Source organism: Octopus bimaculoides, chromosome 25 (genome assembly GCF_046866305.1).
Source record: "Octopus bimaculoides isolate indiv1 chromosome 25, ASM4686630v1, whole genome shotgun sequence".
Taxonomy (NCBI): domain Eukaryota; kingdom Metazoa; phylum Mollusca; class Cephalopoda; order Octopoda; family Octopodidae; genus Octopus; species Octopus bimaculoides.
Genome location: NC_142952.1, coordinates 28537643 through 28557642, shown reverse-complemented (window position 1 = coordinate 28557642; position 20000 = coordinate 28537643). Strand labels below are relative to the sequence as shown.

The 20000-nt window shown below is 37.9% G+C and overlaps 1 protein-coding gene across 1 annotated transcript in view; it reads left to right on the top strand.

Moving 5' to 3' along the window:
- Positions 1-1483: 1483 nt before the first annotated feature.
- The window catches only part of LOC106882187 (alpha-(1,6)-fucosyltransferase), a 121730-nt gene continuing 103213 nt past the window's right edge, over positions 1484-20000 (top strand). The window contains exon 1 of the mRNA XM_089341673.1: positions 1484-1803. Within this exon, the coding sequence (XP_089197799.1) occupies positions 1604-1803 (200 nt within the window). The 5' untranslated portion in view covers positions 1484-1603. The remainder of the gene's footprint in view (positions 1804-20000) is intronic.

Below are 20000 nucleotides of genomic sequence, written 5' to 3'. Positions count from 1 at the left end.
CTTCAGTTTAGTGTAAGATCATTTTTTATATTTATAACTTGATATAAACAATCAACATCTCTATATTTATATACATATATGCCGTGTTTACTCAAACTTGATTTTTAACTGAAAAAACTGGGGTGCAACTTCTATACAGCTCTAAGCTAAAACTATGACAGGAAAAAATTGGTACCAAAATATAACACTAAATTAGTGATGCAGCTTTCAGATGAGTGAATACAGTGTGTGTGTGTGTGTGTGTGTGTGTGTGTGTGTGTGTGTGTGTGTGGGTATGTATATATATATATATATATACACACACATACAGAGCCAATAATTCAGGAGAAAATATTTACGAAGATATTAACTCTGTTATTATGTAGTGTAGCAATTAAAAATGATAGAGAATGTATGTTGAGAGATTGTCTTAGCCCGTTTGCCTGCAGACAGTTGATTTCTGTAGTTATTACCAGTGTTTCCTTTTGGCGATTTAAATAAGAGTTTTGACTGTTATTCCCAGCAGGTAGACATACTTAGTATGTCCTTTGATTAATTTTAATCCTATATATATATATATACATATATATATATATATATATATATATATATATATATATATATATATATATATATATATATATATATATACATATAGATATATATATCAGATTGGAGCCTGGTGTAGCCACATCTGGTTTCACCAGTTCTCAGTCAAATCGTCCAACCCATGCTAGCATGGAGTGTGGATGTTAAACGATGATGATGATGATGATGATGATGATATATAATCCTATATATATGTGTGTGTGTGTTCATATAATGATATCTCCACAATGTATTGGTGAGATAAACATGTAATCGTTACCAAAATAGCAAAAATTTCTCCACAAAGGTCTATAGTAGACTCCTTATGGATATATATATATATATATATATATATATATATATATATATTCATATTGGTTTCAAATTTTAATGCAAGGCCAGCAAATTCAGAGAAAAGGATGAGTCAGTTACATTAACCCCAGAGGTCAACTGGTACCTATTTCATTGACATCCAAAAGGATGAAACGCAAAATCAACCTCCATGGAACTTGAGTTCAGTCAGAAGAAATGCCGCTAAGCATTTAGCTGAGTGGGTTAACGTTTCAGCCAGTTTGCAGTCCTACGGTTATCTGTCCAACCCATGCCAGCATGGAAAAAAGGACATTAAATGAGGATAATGATGATATATATATACATACTCCCGCACACACACACACACTGTTGTGTAGTAGTAAGTATTCGTAATGAACTGTGTTCTTGGATTTTCATTTCAAATCCAGCGTTGCATCATTTCACTTCACCAAAGTGTTTACTTCTTTGCAGAAGACACAAGAACCACTTTAAAAAAAAAAGAAGCTAAAACATAGCAAAATAAAAATTAAAAAATTTTCAGTCTTCGTTCCAGCCAAAGAAATAATTTATTACACACCCACATTCTTTTGAAGATTTTTTGAAGATTTTATTTGATGACAGATTTCTGTTTGTTTTATTATTTAACTTTCTATAATGTGTTGTTTTATGTCTGTTTTTTTTTTCTCACACTTTTTTTTTTTCTTTTTTTTCTTCAGGGTGATGCATGAGTAGCATGCGGACATGGAAGGTGGTAGCTGCCCTGTTAGGGTTCTGGCTGGTCATTATGATGTACATGAGCAGCACAGTATTCCAAAACACCGATACATCACATCGTACAGAACGGCAATTACGCCATGCAATGGATGAATTAGACAGACTTCGCAAACAAAATATCGAACTCAAACAGTTGGCCACAGAGCTCAAGTAAGACACGACTTATTTATCTTAAAAGGTTTGCATGGTTTTGGTGGTGGTGGTCATGGAAAGCAGGAGTCTTTTTCTTTTTTGTCATTTAGTTGTTTCGGTCACTGAACTGCGTGGCCATGCTGGAGCACCACCTGGAAGAGTTTGCTCTCGATCTGGTTACCTATTTTCTCTTTTTAAGTTTGGTACTTATTCTATCAGTCTCTTTTTTTATGAGAACATAAACAAACCAGCATTGGTCAAGTAGTGGGGTGGGGACATACGCAGAACAAAGATGCACACACACACACACACACACACACAGCTCTTTCTTTTAATCTTTTATTTTTTACTTGTTTCAGTTGTCAGTCTGTGGTCATGCTGGGGCATCTCCTACCTTGAAGAATTTTAGTTGAACTAATTAACCCCAATTACTTATTTTCTTTTTAAGCCAAGTACTTATTCTATCAGTCTCTTTTGTCAAACCACTAAACTAAGTTACATGTATTTCTGTGCAACTCTGGGAGCAGCATATAGAATTATCATTGATTTTTAACATAGGAAGGAGTTTACCATTCTGCCAAAAAAAAAAAAAATGAAAGAAAAATCACTAATTAATTTAATCATATGTTACTTCTTTTGCTTGCTTACTTTTTGCTCTTACCTTTTTGAAAAAGAAATCATTTTAACATCCACCTTTCTATGCTTGTATGGGTCGGATACCGTTTCTGTTGCCAAACCCACCCATTTCCAAATAAAGTAATAATTTCTCTATGACTAGACATGTTTTCATAAAAGATTGGAAATGGACACTGCTTGTATGATGGTGATAACTATTTACCACAAATATAGAATATCAAAAGAAAGAGCCTCCAACTCACACAAGCAGACATAAATTCACACACACGTATATAAGACAGGCATCTTTTGGCTTTTGTCTACGAAATCCACTCATTTAATTAGCTTGGGTGTATAGTAGAGGCCACATACCCAAAGTGCTGTACAGTGAGCCTAAACCCAAAACCACATGGTTGGAAGCAAGTTTCTTAACCACACAGCCAGTGAGAGGTTTTTATTTTGACACTCAATTTCCTTTTACAAAAAAAAAAGAAAAACTCTCAAAATCTTAATACATTGAAACAGAAATTTGTGTGATTTAGACAAAAAGCTTGTGAAGGGAAGGTGGACAAGTGGTTTGGGTATTCATTTCACAATTGTAAGGTTGTGAGTTCAATACCTAGCAGCATATTGTGTCCTTGAGCAAGACACTTTATTTCACATTGCTCAACTCCATTCAGCTGGCAGAAATGAGTAGTACCTGTACTTCAAAGGGTCAACCTTATCACATTCTGTGTCACGCTGAATCTCCCTGGGAACTATTTTAAGAGTACGCGGAGTGTGGCCATTGCCAGAACCGCCTGACTGGCCTTCGTGCCGGTGGCACGTAAAAGCACCCACTACACTCTCGGAGTGGTTGGCTTTAGGAAGGGCATCCAGCTGTAGAAACTCTACCAAATCAGATTGGAGCCTGGTGTAGCCATCTGGTTTCACCAGTCCTCAGTCAAATTGTCCAACCCATGCTAGCATGGAAAACGGACATTAAACGACGACGACGATGATGATGATGTGTCTGTGGAGTGCTCAACCACTTGCATGTTAATTTCACAAGCAGGCTGTTCTGCTGATCACATCAATCGGAACCCTTGTCATCGCAGCTGATGCAGTGCTACTATGGAAAAATATTTAGTGAGAACTTTTGAAGATGAGACATAGCAGGAGTTACAAAATGAGGAGAGACTTGTTTCATTAAGTGGAATTAGCGAAAGTGGAGGCAGGGGCAGGAAGGCGTGGGAGTATCCGATTAGCCAGTTCAAAAGAACAGTAGTAGCAGCAGGAGAGACATAGAGAAGAAACAACTTGTCTATAAGGTAGTTCTGACTATAACACGATGTGATTTATTGCTACAGTTGACTCTGTCATTATTTGCAGCTTTGCTTCTTTTATTTGTGTTATTTTAAACAAGTATTTACCAGTATGAGATCAATTCTATATAAATGAAAGTTATACTGAATTTAATTTTGACGTAACGAAGAATTTGAATGATATATGTTTGTCTGAAATGTTACCGATTCCAATTAGTGTTGAAAATATCAGCTGTAAGAACCAGCACAATGCTTCAGGTGACAGTCAAAACTAATTGATGCTGAGATGGAAATGGTTGGTGACCTTGTGAATGGATTTGTCAGATAGCAACAGAAAGCAGCTTGTCATATGTATATGTATGTATTTGATCATGATTTTAATGTCTACTTTCTGTGCTTGCATGGGGCAGATTTTCTACAGTCACATGCCCTTTGTGTTGCTAACATTCACCCATTTCAAGTAAGGTAATATTTTCCCATGACTAGACATATCTTGGAATATTGGAAACAAAGAGCACTACTTGCATGATGGTAACAATTGCTTATAACTATCATGCAATGTTAAGGCAAGGAGACACATAACAGACACATAGAAGTGTGCATGCACACACACACACACACACACACACACACACACACAATGGGTTTCTTTCGAATTTTGTCGACTAAATCCACTTATAAGGCCTTGGTTGACCTGGGGCTGTAGTAGAAGACACAGTTACTCAATCCAAAGAGGTGGGGTGTCCTCCAGTTCACCAAAAGAAATTTGTTCTTATGTTTGCTTTTGCTGAAAATTTCAGATTTGGAATTAGTGTTAGTGTGGTGGAATCCTTGGACCTAAAAAGAATGTGTGATCTTTCAGCTACACATAAGTTGCATTTTTTAGATCCATTTAAAAAAAAGCACTCAGTCCACTCTTTGAGGTGATTAGTGTTAGGAAGGGCATCCAGCCATAAAAGTCATGCCAAAACCAACACAGTAGCTTGATGTAGTCTACCTGGCCGGCTCCTGTCAAACCATCCAAACCATGCTAGCATGGAAGACGGACGTTAAATGATGATGAGGATTTACATATGGTATCAATTTCTCCATAATTCTCCACTTCATTGTATGTGGTGTGCAGTTGGTCTTCAAATCCAATATGTGCAGGAATTGAGTATACTTGGTTCCATGAATGTGCACTTGAGACACAGGAACTGAGTTGACTTGTTTTTGATTGTGGGGTACTTTCCAGATTTCTTTACAATTCATATGATGTCCACTTACGTTATTTTTACTGGACAACAGAAAGGGATTGCATGAACTGATTTGCATATGATTAGCGTGTTACATTCCATCACCAGCTTGTGAATGGGAGACATAAATTTAATCTGCGCAGCGAGAGTTACAAATCACCTTTAACCCTTTAGTGTTCGCATTATTCTGCCAAAATTAATGCTTTTTTTATCCACATTGTTTTGAATTAATCATGCATTATCTTGTAGCTATGAGATCTTGATGAGGTAGCTGTTAATTTCTAAAACAATATTGTAGGGTTGGTGTGAGAGACCAGATCTGGCAATTTTGAACATAAAACAGACAGAATACTTTTGGCCGGATATGGCTAGTTTAAATGCTAAAGGGTTGATTACTAAGAAAATTATAATCTTAACGAACAAATATCTCCTGGAGAGAATACCAAAGTATCACTGATGTTATTTTTCTTTGGGAATCATCGAATTTAGCTCTGCAAACTAGCCAATCATTCGTTAGTTTTGTCATGTCATGTCGTACTACACTAATTAAAAGGTCACACTGCAATCACTGCTGTCCTTAAGTAGCTTTTGATCAACTCATATGCAATGCTGCCATAATCCGTATAACCATGACATCACTGTTATTCCGTTCTTTTCAAAGCTGAGCCTGATTCTTTTTATTGTTCCTTGTCATAAGCGGCCCTCGCCAGCTGCTGTCGGTTCATGTTGCCGGTGACATTAGCAGTCCTTTCATTTATCAACAATACAGGTTTAACAATTTAGTTTATACTCTCTCTTTTTTTAATTCTTTTTACTTGTTTCAGTCACTTTGACTGCGGCCATGCTGGAGCACCGCCTTTAGTCGAGCAAACCGACCCCAGGACTTATACTTTGTAAGCCTAGTGCTTATCCTATTGGTCTCTTTTGCCGAACCGCTAAGTTACGGGGACGTAAACACACCAGCATCGGTTGTCAAGCAATGTTGGGGGGGACAAACACAGACACACACACACACACACACACACACACATATATATATATACATATATACGACGGGCTTCTTTCAGTTTCCGTCTACCAAATCCACTCACAAGGCTTTGGTCGGCCCGAGGCTATAGTAGAAGACACTTGCCCAAGGTGCCACGCAGTGGGACTGAACCCGGAACCATGTGGTTGGTAAGCAAGCTACTTTCCACACAGCCATTCTTGCATCTATATTGAGGAACTACTTAGATTTTTTTTTGTTTTTTTGATTTGTTTTAACCATTACCACAACCAAGGCCATGCTGGTGCATTCTTTGAGTTTGGTGAAGTTGGTCACTGAGAGCAAAATATTACATCACAATGCCATAGATTGGACATTAATTATTAATCTTCCAGCTTGTTGTTCATTATTCTATTATTGACCCAGCCATCCATGTTTAAATGTTATTATTGTGCAAAATAAATTGGGACTGTTTATATCTATTATATATACATTAATATATTATACAGTAGAGGATGGACAGCATATTTGATTATCTTTGATTTCTCTTTGTTTTTTTTTCTTTGAAAATTTTATTATGTTCACCACATTGTTGATTATCTCAACAATAACAGCAAAAAATTATTAATTTGAAGAATTAGGTTCAGACTATGTAAGAGGACTATGATAGTCCTGTATTATTTTATTGTAAAACTGAAATTAATATAATTAACATTGAATGGTAGTGGCATAGTAAAATGCAAAAAAAAAAAAAAAAATGAACCGACGTTTTCTTTTCATGCAGTTAATCAGCTCTTCTTCCCAGACTACAGTGTGTGTGTGTGTGTGAGAGAGAGAGAGAGAGAGAGAGAGAGAACAGAATCAAAAGAAACTCATGCTGGTCTGTGTCAGTAAGACTTGTATTCTTCAGTAAAGTCGACAAAAATAGTACATAGGGAATGGAAAGTCCAACAGTTCTTTTGAATTTTGTCTACTAAATCCACTTACAAGGCCTTGGTTGACCTGGGGCTGTAGTAGAAGACACAGTTACTCAATCCAGAGAGGTGGGGTGTCCTCCAGTTCACCAAAAGAAATTTGGTACAGTTCTTCAGGAAAAAGTTGACCGGGGGGAAACTAAAGAGAAACTCCTATTGGCTTTTCATTTAAGAAGGGCTCTTACTGAAACATTGAAATTTTCACTCCCTTCACCTAGTTCACTGTATCTTTTTTTTAGCTGATTTTATTATTTATACAGGCGCATAGCCTAGAAGTTAGAGTATTGCATTCACAATTGCTAGATCGTGGGTTCAATTCCTGGACTGGGTGGTGTATTATGTTCTTTAGATAAACACTTCTTTTTGCATACCTCTGTGATCATTTGGACATCTGATGCATGGCACTCTTGTGCACCTATACAGGCAGGGTCAGTTTGCTGGAAGGAGTGAACACTCGTACGTCGTCTTTGACAGAAGATTCCATTATATATGTATATACGCACAAGGTGCATGTAATAAGTTGTTGTTTACCAAATACACTCACAGTCCATTGGTCAGCCTCGGGCAGTGGTAGAAGACATTTACCGAAGATGCTAGGCTGTGGGACTCGAACCATGTGGTTGTGAAGTAAACTTCTTGTACCACACAGCCATTCTTGTACCTGTTTAGATATAGGTAGGTAGGAAGGCAGGTAGGCAGGCAGATATAGAGAGATAGATAGATAGATAGATAGATAGACAGAGATAGATAGATAGACAGAGATAAATAGACAGACAGAGATAGATAGATAGACAGATAAATAGATAGATAGACAGATAGATAGATAGATAGACAGCCAGAGATAAACAGGTAGATAGATAGATAGATAGATAGATAGATAAATAGATAGATAGATAGATAGAGATAGATAGATAGATAGATATTTTTCTCTTATAATGTATCTAATCTTTGAATTTCTGTTTATCTGGCTCGATTTTCTTTACCTTTCTTTTTGTAATTTTCCACTAGATGCATCATGTGTCACTCATAACTACTAATGGCAAAGGTTTTTGCTTTTACCTTAGTTCACCTATTTTATCAGACAAGCATAAATGGGATTGTTTCAGGCAAGATTGGATGTTTGAGTATTGTCAAGAGCAATTGCATATTATGTTTCTTGTTAGCTGCATAACTTTCCTTCTGCAACCCACTCTGCTTAGAGAGTGGAGGTGGAACTTGTCATTAATCAAGCTGATAAATACAAGCAGAGATTTATATCAACAATATATCTGAGAGAAAATACTGCTGGTTTTGCATATTTAATGCAAATATAGCAAGACCTCCAGGTATGTAACATAGGGAGTTGAAAAACTCGGATCAGCTGAGTTTATGCTAAATGCTGTGACAAATGAACAGATTTAGTCATGGTGACAACCAGTGCTGAAGTAAAACTGGTGAAATAGATACTAAATAGTCATAGCTACTAGAATTCTTTCTTATATAATGTCTTTCTTTCATTCATACCTGTCATGTTGCTTTTCTTCTAGCTACTTGATATTGTTCCTTGCTCCACCTCTATCTTTCTACTGGAGGCGCAATGGCCCAGTGGTTAGGGCAGCGGACTCGAGGTCATAGGATCGCGGTTTCGATTCCCAGACCGGGCGTTGTGAGTGTTTATTAAGCGAAAACACCTAAAAGCTCCACAAGGCTCCGGCAGGGGATGGTGGCAAACCCTGCTGTACTCTTCCACCACAACTTTCTCTCACTCTTACTTCCTGTTTCTGTTGTACCTGTATTTCAAAAAACCAGCCTTGTCACATTGTGTCACGCTGAATATCCCTGAGAACTACATTAAGGGTACACGTGTCTGTGGAGTGCTCAGCCACTTGCATGTTAATTTCACGAGCAGGCTGTTCCGTTGATCGGATCAACTGGAACCCTCGACGTTGTGAGCGACGGAGTGCCAACAACAACATTCTTTCTACTATTCTTTCCAGGCCTGTCTCTTGGCTTTTTCTGAAGCTTCCATCATTAATGACCATGGGTGAGGGTTCTAGATGTTCACTGTACTGGAGTAGTATTGCCTGTGGCCGAACAGTTTGATGCACGAATAACAGGTTCTTTCATACAAGCCACACTTGTGGGTTGTGCCAGTGATGCTGGGACCAGTATCTTTTCATTTCTTTGTTGTGTTGATGCATAGGTGAGGCTGGAGTGTCCTCTCCAGTGTTTTGTCTGGTTCTAGCTGTCCAATATAGGATGTTTGATATGATCCAAGCCTGGTGGAGGCACATGGTTTAGTGGTAAGAGTGTTGGAGTCATAGCTGTAAGATTGTGGTTTCAGTTATTGGACAGTCCCCTCAGCTGGTGAAAATGAGCAATCCTGTGATGACCCAGCATCTTGTTGTAGGGGAAAATAATATATGTGCCACAGAACCGGGAAAACTTGCCATACGAGTCCGTATGACTCTGGAAGAATCTTTTTTATTTATTCAAGCCTGGACCGTATGATATGAAGAACCCATGAAGTGTGACCCTGCTCTCCACATCACTGGCAAGTCCAAAGGAGCAACATACCTTTTGTGTACCATTCCACCATCGTGGCACTTTCCATCTCAGTGGAACCTTGCTCCGTCTGCAAATCTGATCTGGCTTGCAGCAGGTTTATCTTAAAGAAGCTCTCACTTGTCTATCTTCCCTGTTATATGTCTCCGTCTCTTTTTCCTCCTCTTTTCACATACACATCGCCAAGCACTTCTCTGACTCCGAACCTATGTCTGACCAAGAGATGTTTCAGTCTCCATTCTTTCCTTCCTTCCTTCCTTCCTTCCTTCCTTCCTTCTCCAATAAAATACTCTCCATGCACAGAATTACACGGCGAATGTTAGTCAGTTTCTAGAGACGGGGAAAACTTTCTCACAATGGACACTCTCATTCTATCTGATGTCAGTTCTGACAGTTAGGCAGTCGTATTGCTCTGTGTGTCGTCTATCACGAGTTCCAAGCTGTTCTTACTAATTATTTCAATGTTTCCGAGAATGGCCAGGCAGGCAGGGAGGGAGGGAGGGAGGGAGAAATATAGCTGATGTATGCGCATCTTGTTATTCAAATATAATCAACATACACATCATGTCTTCTTCTTCAGACACGATCATTATCATACATCATCATCATCATCAACATCATAGTCATCACCATCATCATCATCATCATCATCATCATAATCATGGTTATCATCATCATAAGGCACACTAACCAACATTTGCATCTTGTGAAATTTAAAGAAATAACAATATTTTAAACTAGTTTCTTCTTCTTCTTCTTCTTCCCCCTCCCCCTCCTCCACCAATGTATTAAGTCTTTCAGATTTCTATTGATCCTATTTTGTTGTTAGAAGAAATACAGCAACAACAGCACAAAGAAAAAAAGAAAAAAAAGAAAAGAAAAGAAAAGAAAAGAAAGAATGAACGAAAGACAGACATTATATTATATAAGGAAGAATTCTTGTAGTTATGACTAATTAGTGCCTATTTCACTAGTTCACCATCAGTACTGGTTGTCTCCACGACTGAATTAACCTGTTCATTTGTCACAGTTGGTATTTAAAGTCACATAAAGACTCACTCTGCTCTGTGTGACTTGAATTTCATCGTACATTCTGTTTACGCATTACGACAGATTATTGTGTTTTCTAATTAATATGTTTGGTCACGATCTGCCACTGAGTCCCTTTTGATACTGACTGCCATCATCATCATCATCATCATCATCATAATCATCACTATCATCATCGTCGTCGTTGTCGTTGTTGTTGTCATCGGGTTTTCTATTCTGGCACATCTTCAACGTAGCAAACATTGGGCCTTCTCATTGAACCCCCCAACCAATTGCTGCTAATCGGCTACAAAGGCTCAGATGAAGCCCACGAGGGAGTATATTGTTCCTGCTTCCGGGGACACTGCTGTCACTACTACTACTACTGCTGCTGCTACTACTACTACTACTACTACTACTACTAGCATCCTAGACAACTTTGCCTTCTCCACCTTTGAGAAAATGCTGCCTGACTGATTGATGTGATGTCATCAGCATACTCCAGCCTCTGACCTACACACTTGCTGTCTCCGTTCTCTTGGCTTCTTCTTTTTCTTCTTCTTCTTCTTCTTCTTCTTCTTCACTTTCTTCTTCTTCACTTTCTTCTTCTTCTTCTTCTTCTTCTTCTTCACTTTCTTCTTCTTCACTTTCTTCTTCTTCTTCACTTTCTCCTTCTTCTTCTTCTTCTTCTTCTTCACTTTCTTCTTCTTCACTTTCTTCTTCTTCTTCTTCTTCTTCTTCTTCACTTTCTTCTTCTTCACTTTCTTCTTCTTCTTCACTTTCTCCTTCTTCTTCTTCTTCTTCTTCTTCACTTTCTTCTTCTTCACTTTCTCCTTCTTCTTCTTCTTCTTCTTCTTCTTCTTCACTTTCTTCTTCTTCACTTTCTTCTTCTTCTTCTTCTTCTTCTTCTTCTTCTTCACTTTCTTCTTCTTCACTTTCTCCTTCTTCTTCTTCTTCTTCTTCTTCTTCTTCTTCTTCTTCTTCACTTTCTTCTTCTTCACTTTCTTCTTCTTCTTCTTCTTCTTCTTCTTCTTCTTCACTTTCTTCTTCTTCACTTTCTCCTTCTTCTTCTTCTTCTTCTTCTTCTTCTTCTTCTTCTTCACTTTCTTCTTCTTCACTTTCTTCTTCTTCTTCTTCACTTTCTCCTTCTTCTTCTTCACTTTCTCCTTCTTCTTCTTCTTCTTCTTCACTTTCTTCTTCTTCTTCACTTTCTTCTTCTTCACTTTCTTCTTCTTCTTCTTCACTTTCTTCTTCTTCTTCTTCACTTTCTCCTTCTTCTTCTTCTTCTTCTTCTTCTTCACTTTCTTCTTCTTCACTTTCTTCTTCTTCTTCTTCACTTTCTCCTTCTTCTTCTTCACTTTCTCCTTCTTCTTCTTCTTCTTCACTTTCTTCTTCTTCTTCACTTTCTTCTTCTTCACTTTCTTCTTCTTCTTCTTCACTTTCTTCTTCTTCTTCTTCACTTTCTCCTTCTTCTTCTTCTTCTTCTTCACTTTCTTCTTCTTCTTCTTCTTCACTTTCTTCTTCTTCTTCACTTTCTTCTTCTTCTTCTTCTTCTTCTTCACTTTCTTCTTCTTCTTCTTCACTTTCTTCTTCTTCTTCTTCACTTTCTCCTTCTTCTTCTTCACTTTCTCCTTCTTCTTCTTCTTCACTTTCTCCTTCTTCTTCTTCTTCTTCTTCTTCTTCTTCTTCACTTTCTTCTTCTTCTTCTTTTTCTTCTTCTTCACTTTCTTCTTCTTCTTCTTCTTCACTTTCTTCTTCTTCACTTTCTTCTTCTTCTTCTTCACTTTCTTCTTCTTCTTCTTCACTTTCTTCTTCTTCTTCACTTTCTTCTTCTTCTTCTTCTTCTTCTTCTTCTTCTTCTTCTTCTTCTTCTTCTTCACTTTCTTCTTCATCTTCTTCACCTTCTTCTTAATTGGCTGATCATAGGACACCTCCATTCAAACATTTCTACTCCTCTAGGCACCCATATTGTGTGAACCCTCTTTCATCTCCATTTCCTTCCTTGAAGAATGCCACCAAACTGATATAAATGAACCCAGCAACACACTCCAATCTCTCTCACAGACCTGTTATCTTCTCTCTCTGTCTTTTCTTCATCTTCCTCTTCTACTACTGCAGTGTGGCTTCTGTTCTTTGGACCTGGCTGGTCTTGTACTACCTCAAGTAGCTCTCCTAGTCTTGGCACCCACATTGAGTCCATCTTCACCACAGAAGGTTCCAAGCTAACCTCCACCTCTTCCCAATCCTTCCTGCCCAAAACAAACCCTCAAAAATTCTCTCACATGTTTTTTACCCAGCAATCAAGCTACTTGAAACTGTACTGGTTTTCTGTCTCCTGTTTGAAGAGGAATATGTGCCATCTGCCATTTGAGTCTGACAAGCCATCCATGGAGCTTAATGCTTTATGGATGTGAAACCATTGGTTACTCTATGACCAGACATATATTTAACCTCCTGTGGATACATTACTGTTCTATTCTTTAGAGTGAGCTTCCTTTTTGGATATATAACACCCTGACAGTGTGTATGTATATATATATATATATATATATATATATATATATATATATATATATATATATATATATGTATAGTTCAAAATTGTACAAAAGCCAAAAATATGGAGACATGTGAAGGGACAACAAACAAAGTGTATTAATTTGACACTCAGGAAAAATGGAAGAGTCTTTGACATTTCAAGCCTACACTCTTCTAGGAGAGGAAACATAGAAAAAGGAAAGAAAAAAAACACATCTGGATTAACAGCTGCATACATACCAACACATATATATATATATATATATATATATATATATATATCACTTTAAAGTTTATCTCTACAGATTTTCTATAGAATTTAGAGTCAGTGAGTTACAATGTTTCGTATAGAAATACATGTGTGTAAGCAATGTGATCAAAGATTGAAAAATAGGTATTCACCTATCTTTCTATCTTTGATCACGTTTTCCACAGAGGACGTATTCATATACAAAACATCATAACTTTCAGTGTTGACTCTAAACTCTATCGGAAATCAGTAGAGATAAGCTTAAAAGTGATTGTATCACATTGTTAATACGAAAAGTAGGACACAGTATTGACTTATAAATCTTTAATATATTTGGTAATTTATTATGGTTGCAAAATGAAATACAGTATTCCTACCAAAAATTTATATATGTATTATAGGTGTAGGCTATGGTTGTGTGGTAAGAAGCTTGCTTCCCGACAACATGGTTCCAGGTTCAATCCCACTGCATGATACCTTGGGCACGTATCTTCCACTATTAAGTCAGGCTGACCAAAGCCTTGTGAGTGGATTTGGTAGATGGAAACTGAAAAAAAGCCTATCGTATGTGTGTGTGTGTGGGGGGGGGGTATCTATGTGTGTCTTTGTGTCTGTGCCCCTCCCCCCACCGCTTGACAACTGGCGTTGGTGTGTTAGCATTTCAGCAAAAGAGATTGATAGAATAAGTACTAGGTTTAAAAAATAAGTCCTGGTGTTGATTTGTTTGACTAAAACCCTTCAAGGTGGTGCTCCAGCATGGCCACAGTCAAATGACTGAAACAAGTAAAAGAAGAAAAGAACGTGTGTGTGTGTGTATTTGCCAAAGCAGGCTGAAACCTGGTGCAGTTCTCTGGCTTTCCAGCTCCAATCAAACCATCCAACCCATACCAGTGTGGAAAACAGATGTTAAAGGATGATGATATATATATGTCTTTCTGTTTGTCCTCCTTGCTGCTTGACAACCAGTGTTGGTGTGTTTACATCCTTATAACGTAGTGGTTTAGCAAAAGAGACTAGACTAAGTATTAAACTTTAAAAGATAATTTACTGGAGCTGATTTTGATTGACTTAGACTTTCATAGCAATGCTCCAACATGGCTGCTCTCCAATGACCTAAACAAGTTAAAGATAAAAAGGATAAGATAAAATGTGTTCAAATGAGAATGAAACTGTACAATTAATTAGATGAAATTTAAAAAATCCAGACCAAAACTCCTTCAATAAATCTATAGTTAGAAATAGCTTCTTTTTTCTTTCTTTCTTTCTTTTTTTTTTTTTGTTGATATTTTAACAAAAAAGGCTTCAATCAGATTCTTGTCTTAAGAAGTCTTCTTTCTAGCAGTTCTTGATTGCTCTATAATTATTCCGTGATTTTTAATGATTAAATTGGTCAGGCTGAATTTTAATCTGGCTCTTTTTCTTGCAGCAGAGGAAAAAAAAAAATGTTTAATAAATCTCATGTTCTTAAAAGCTGACTCATTACATGATGTCGTTATTTTACATTCATCATCATTGTCTTCGTTGCCATCATCATCATCACTGTCATCATTGTTGTCATCGACGTCATCATCATCATCTTTGCTTTTCCTTGCTGGCTTGGGCTGGATGGGTTGCACAATAGCTTGTGTTTGTGTTTCATCTGGTACACACAGCAACAAAGAAAACTGCCAACTTTTGTGGCTATGTATGTACTTCTTATTGGGTACGTGAGGTAGGGTGCATTATTGACTCTCTCTTTTACTCTTTTACTTGTTTCAGTCATTTGACTGCGGCCATGCTGGAGCACTGCTTTTAGTCGAGAAAATCGACCCCAGGACTTATTCTTTGTAAGCCTAGTACTTATTCTATCGGTCTCTTTTTGCCGAACCGCTAAGTTACGGGGACGTAAACACACCAGCAACGGTTGTCAAGTGATGGTGGGGGAACAAACACAGACACACAAACACACACACACACACATATATATATATATATATATATATATATATACGACGGGCTTCTTTTCAGTTTCCGTCTACCAAATCCACTCACAAGGCTTTGGTCAGCCCGAGGCTATAGTAGAAGACACTTGCCCAAGGTGCCACGCAGTGGGACTGAACCCGGAACCATGTGGGTGGTAAGCAAGCTACTCCTGCACCTATAGATACCCTTCATATCAACAATCAATTTACTGTTTGGATTTAGTGGATGTTACCATACCACTAGCACTAAAGTGGTTTCTTCATGTGATAAGAACTGAAAAGTTTTCTCCATCCTGTATCAGTTTTCATTTGTAGCGGCCACCCTCCTAGATGGGTTGTCTGTGTTTGACCTGCAATGACCTAGTCTCTTCGGTTTGTACTTTCACTTTCGTTTCTTACATGCATGCACATTCTTACTGGCACTCTGACAAGTGTTCAAGTTGATCCAGTCAGCAGAACAGCCTGCCCCTGAAATTAACATGCAAGTGGCTGAGCACTCCATGGGCACATGTAACCTTTATGTAATTATCAAGGAGATTCAGCATGACACACAGGTTGTGACAAGCTTTGCCACTTGGAAATACAGGTGCAACTCATTTTTACCAGCTGAGTCGACTGGAGTATCATGAAATAAAGTCCCTTGCTGAAGGACACAATGCGGCCCCTGGAATCTAACTCGTGACCATACGATCATGAACTGGAAAGAAATTATATGGATGTATGTGTATTAACGATTAAGATTGTAATTTGCTCTGAAAAAAGTATATGTTTTGACAGAAACTTCCGCTCATCTAGATTCCTTCTCTCAGATTCATCTTTTTTCCATCCAATACGCCATACAGAAGTTTTGTAGGAAGTTGTGTATCTTGCTGGAAATAGAAACCAAAGCTCCTTCCAAATTACACATTAGTTCTGTATACACACAAGATACTGTTCAAAAGCAAGTCAGGATGGTCACGGCTGGAATGCCTTTGATCCTTTAATCATAGGTCTGAATACAGAAGTCTTTTAGGAAGTTGTGTATCTTGCTGGAAATAGAAACCAAAGCTCCTTCCAAATTACACATTAGTTCTGTATACACACAAGATACTGTTCAAAAGCAAGTCAGGATGGTCACGGCTGGAACGCCTTTGATCCTTTAATCATAGGTCTGCTCTGCCAAGGCTGATATGAGATTAAAGAACAACAACAACACTGTCATATCATACTCACTGCATTTCTCCCTTTTAGCCTCTCTTTCCATTTCAGTTCTTTAACCAATGTCTCTGGTTGCACCCACACCATATATCATAGTTTTGTAGTACTTCATACAACAAACAGTTATATTGAAGAACACTGAAGTCAGTTTCTTTGTTGTTCATGCCAACAGTTCTTTAATCACCATCCAACCATACCAAATTAGCATCAATATGCAACTGATGTCTTTCCTACAAACATCTTTGCTCCATTTCGCTTTCCTTATCTCAGCTACTACCATTTAACTTTGAACCAAACATTTTCCGTAAGTTTATTTAGCTGGGTCTCTCTCTCTCTCTCTCTCTCTCTCTCACACACACACACACTCACGCATAAACACATAATGATTTATCAATGGTGTTGTTTACATACTGGAATTATTAGCTGAAAACGAACTTGGCTTTTTTCTTGTTGGCAAAGTTTAGCAATCCACTTTTAGTCAAACGCAAACCTCTAGCTATGAACAATGGCCATGCAGAAATCTAGATATATCAAATGACATTGGAGAGAAAAGAAATGAATAACACAAGCAAAAATAAAAATGACATTTTCTTTGTAGTTGGTTTGAAAGCAAAATGGTGAAGGTATGTGCAATGGGGTGGAAGGTAATTTATTTTATTCTCTGTCTGTCTTTCTATCCACTTTGCTTTCTTTCGCTTCTCTAGGGAAGAATGAGTGACTTGAAAAAGTAACCACTGACATTTTCATTACTGGTATGTAATAGAACAGAAAGACGATTGTAGTGAAAATTCCACCAATGAGCAACACAAATGCCGAATGGAATCATAAACATCACCTGCTTCGCTTTTCCCTGTTACAACAACATCTGTAGGTTTTTATAGTGCTTCGGAGGAGAGAGGGCGAGAGGGGGAAGGCTGAGGAAGAGAGGGGCAGTGCGAAGGAGAAATAGAGAGGACAGAGAGAGAGAGAGAAACAGAGAGGGGTGAGAGGAAGATAGAAACCTCGAAGTGCAGAGAGAGAGAGAGAAACAGAGGGTTGGAGATAAAGGAACAGAGAGATGTAGAGAGAGAGAGAGGGGCACAGAGAGTGAGATAGAGAGAGAAAGGCAGAAAGAGAGATAGATTGAAAGTGGGGAGAAGAGGGAGGGAGAAATAGGAAGCTACCTCTTACATATGTTGTAAATGTGAATAAGAATTGTTTACATTCCTTTTTGAAAGTCCACCTGCCATTGAGAATGGAGAATTCAGAATTCTTTGATGGTGCATCATATTTACAAGCAAAAGCATTGTACATTTATATTCTCTCTGTTTTAACCTCTCATTCAGAGCTTCATTAAAATCTGAGACCAGAATTACTTGCATTTGTGTCAAATATCTTAAGACTGTTTTACTACGTGAATGGGTTTTCAATGTTAAAACTGCCTCTTGTTCAGGTGTTAATTAAAATACAAAAACAGCGCCATCTGCATTTGCACTGAATCCTAAAACCTTATTTCACTCCATGAAAGGTGTTTGAAATATTAAAATGACCTTCATTCAGATCTTAATTAAAATACAAGAAGAGATTCATCTGCATTTGTGCCGAATCTTAAGACTTTGTTTCACTGCATGAACATATTTTAAATGCTAAGAATGTGTAGTTTGGTTGGGTCATTGTGCCACCAGTCTACCAAACTCCATAATCATTAATGCATTGGCTTCTATCATTATTGCCAGCTTAGTTTCCATCTGACTTAGCAAAATGGAACGGAACATTTGACATTTATGTGCAACAGGGACTTATGTATGTTATTATAGTTCAGATCACTAGCAAAATCCCAGCATTACACTCCTTTAATTAAAACTAACAACTTACTCATTAATTAGAAAGTAGTTACAATACTGAAACATACTTACCCGTTTGGTATTTGCAAGTTAATGCAAATTTGATGAGAATAACGAGAATTAAGTTTATTTACCAGAGGCATAGGTGTGGCTATGTGGTTAATAAGCTTGCTTCTCAACCATTGTGGTCTTGGGTTCTATCCCATTGCATGGCACCTTGGGAAAGTGTCTTCAATAACCTCAGGTTGACCAAAGCCTTGTGAGTGGATTTGGTAGATGGAAACTGAAAGAAGCCTGTTCTTTTCTCTGTGTGTGTTTGTCTCTAATCCCACTACTTGAGAACCAATGTTAGTTTCTTTACATCTCTGCAACTTAGCAGTTCAGCAAAAGAGACCAGTGGAATATGATTGCAGTCCAATGGACTGAAACAAGTGAAAGGTTTAAGACAAAAATGGTAACTTATATAACAGCAACAAAGACAGATTACAAATAAGCAAGCCTGTAGTCTACCACTTTTTCTCATCAACTAATCCAGCCATGACTATCCTAACTTGTTTTTTGAATATAGTGTATGCCAGAAAACAGTACCTAGGCGGTGAGCTGGCAGAAACGTTAGCACGCCAGGTGAAATGCTTAGCGGTATTTCGTCTGCCGCTACGTTCTGAGTTCAAATTCCGCCAAGGTCGACTTTGCCTTTCATCTTTTCGGGTTCGATAAATTAAGCACCAGTTACGCACTGGGGTCGATGTAATCGACTTAATCCCTTTGTCTGTCCTTGTTTGTCCCCTCTATGTTTAGCCCCTTGTGGGCAATAAAGAAATAAGAAAACAGTACCTTGCAGGTCCTTTTTTATTTATTAAAATTTTCTTTTTAATCACCCAACAAAATCTTGACCCTCCTCGATACACTTTTTATGCAGCTTTTTTTTTTTTTTTTTTTGTGAAACGTAGTACATCTTCTGTGCCATCGGATACGGTATGTTTGTCTGCAAATGATCCTGCAAGAATCTGAAGAATACTTTGCCAAGTAAAGAAATATCACAAAAGTTACTGTTATTTGATTTGACACCTTTGAACTGTGGTTCAATCAGTCGAGGTGGTTATATATAAAAAGAATCATTCATTACATCACTTCTGTACTTTAAGCATGGTTCTGATGCAATGGGAAAATCCGTTTCCTTAATAATGCCAAAGTGAGGAAGCCCTTCTGTAAAATGCCCTTCTGTAAAATGCCCATCTGTTGGGGATGGGCCATGGCAAAAGTCTGTGAAATGCTTCATCCATTACTTGGAACACTCTCAGCATCACTGTCTTTCGTTCTTTTATCTTTTACTGGTTTCTGGCATCAGACTGCAGCCATGCTGGAGCACCACCTTCAGAGGTTTTAGTCAGGGAAATCAACCCCAGTACTTATTATTTTACTTATTCTATCAGTCTGTTCTGCCAAACCATTAAGTTACAGGGACAAGCATGAACACACATACAAAGACATACATACATACACACACACACACACACACACACACACACACACACACACACACACACACACACACACACATGGCAGGTTTCTTTCAGTTTCCTATTTCTTTATTGCCCACAAGGGGCTAAACGTAGAGGGGACAAACAAGGACAGATGAAGGTATTAAGTCGATTACATCGACCCCAGTGCGTAACTGGTACTTAATTTATCGACCCCGAAAGGATGAAAGGCAAAGTCGACCTCGGCGGAATTTGAACTCACAACGTAGCGGCAGATGA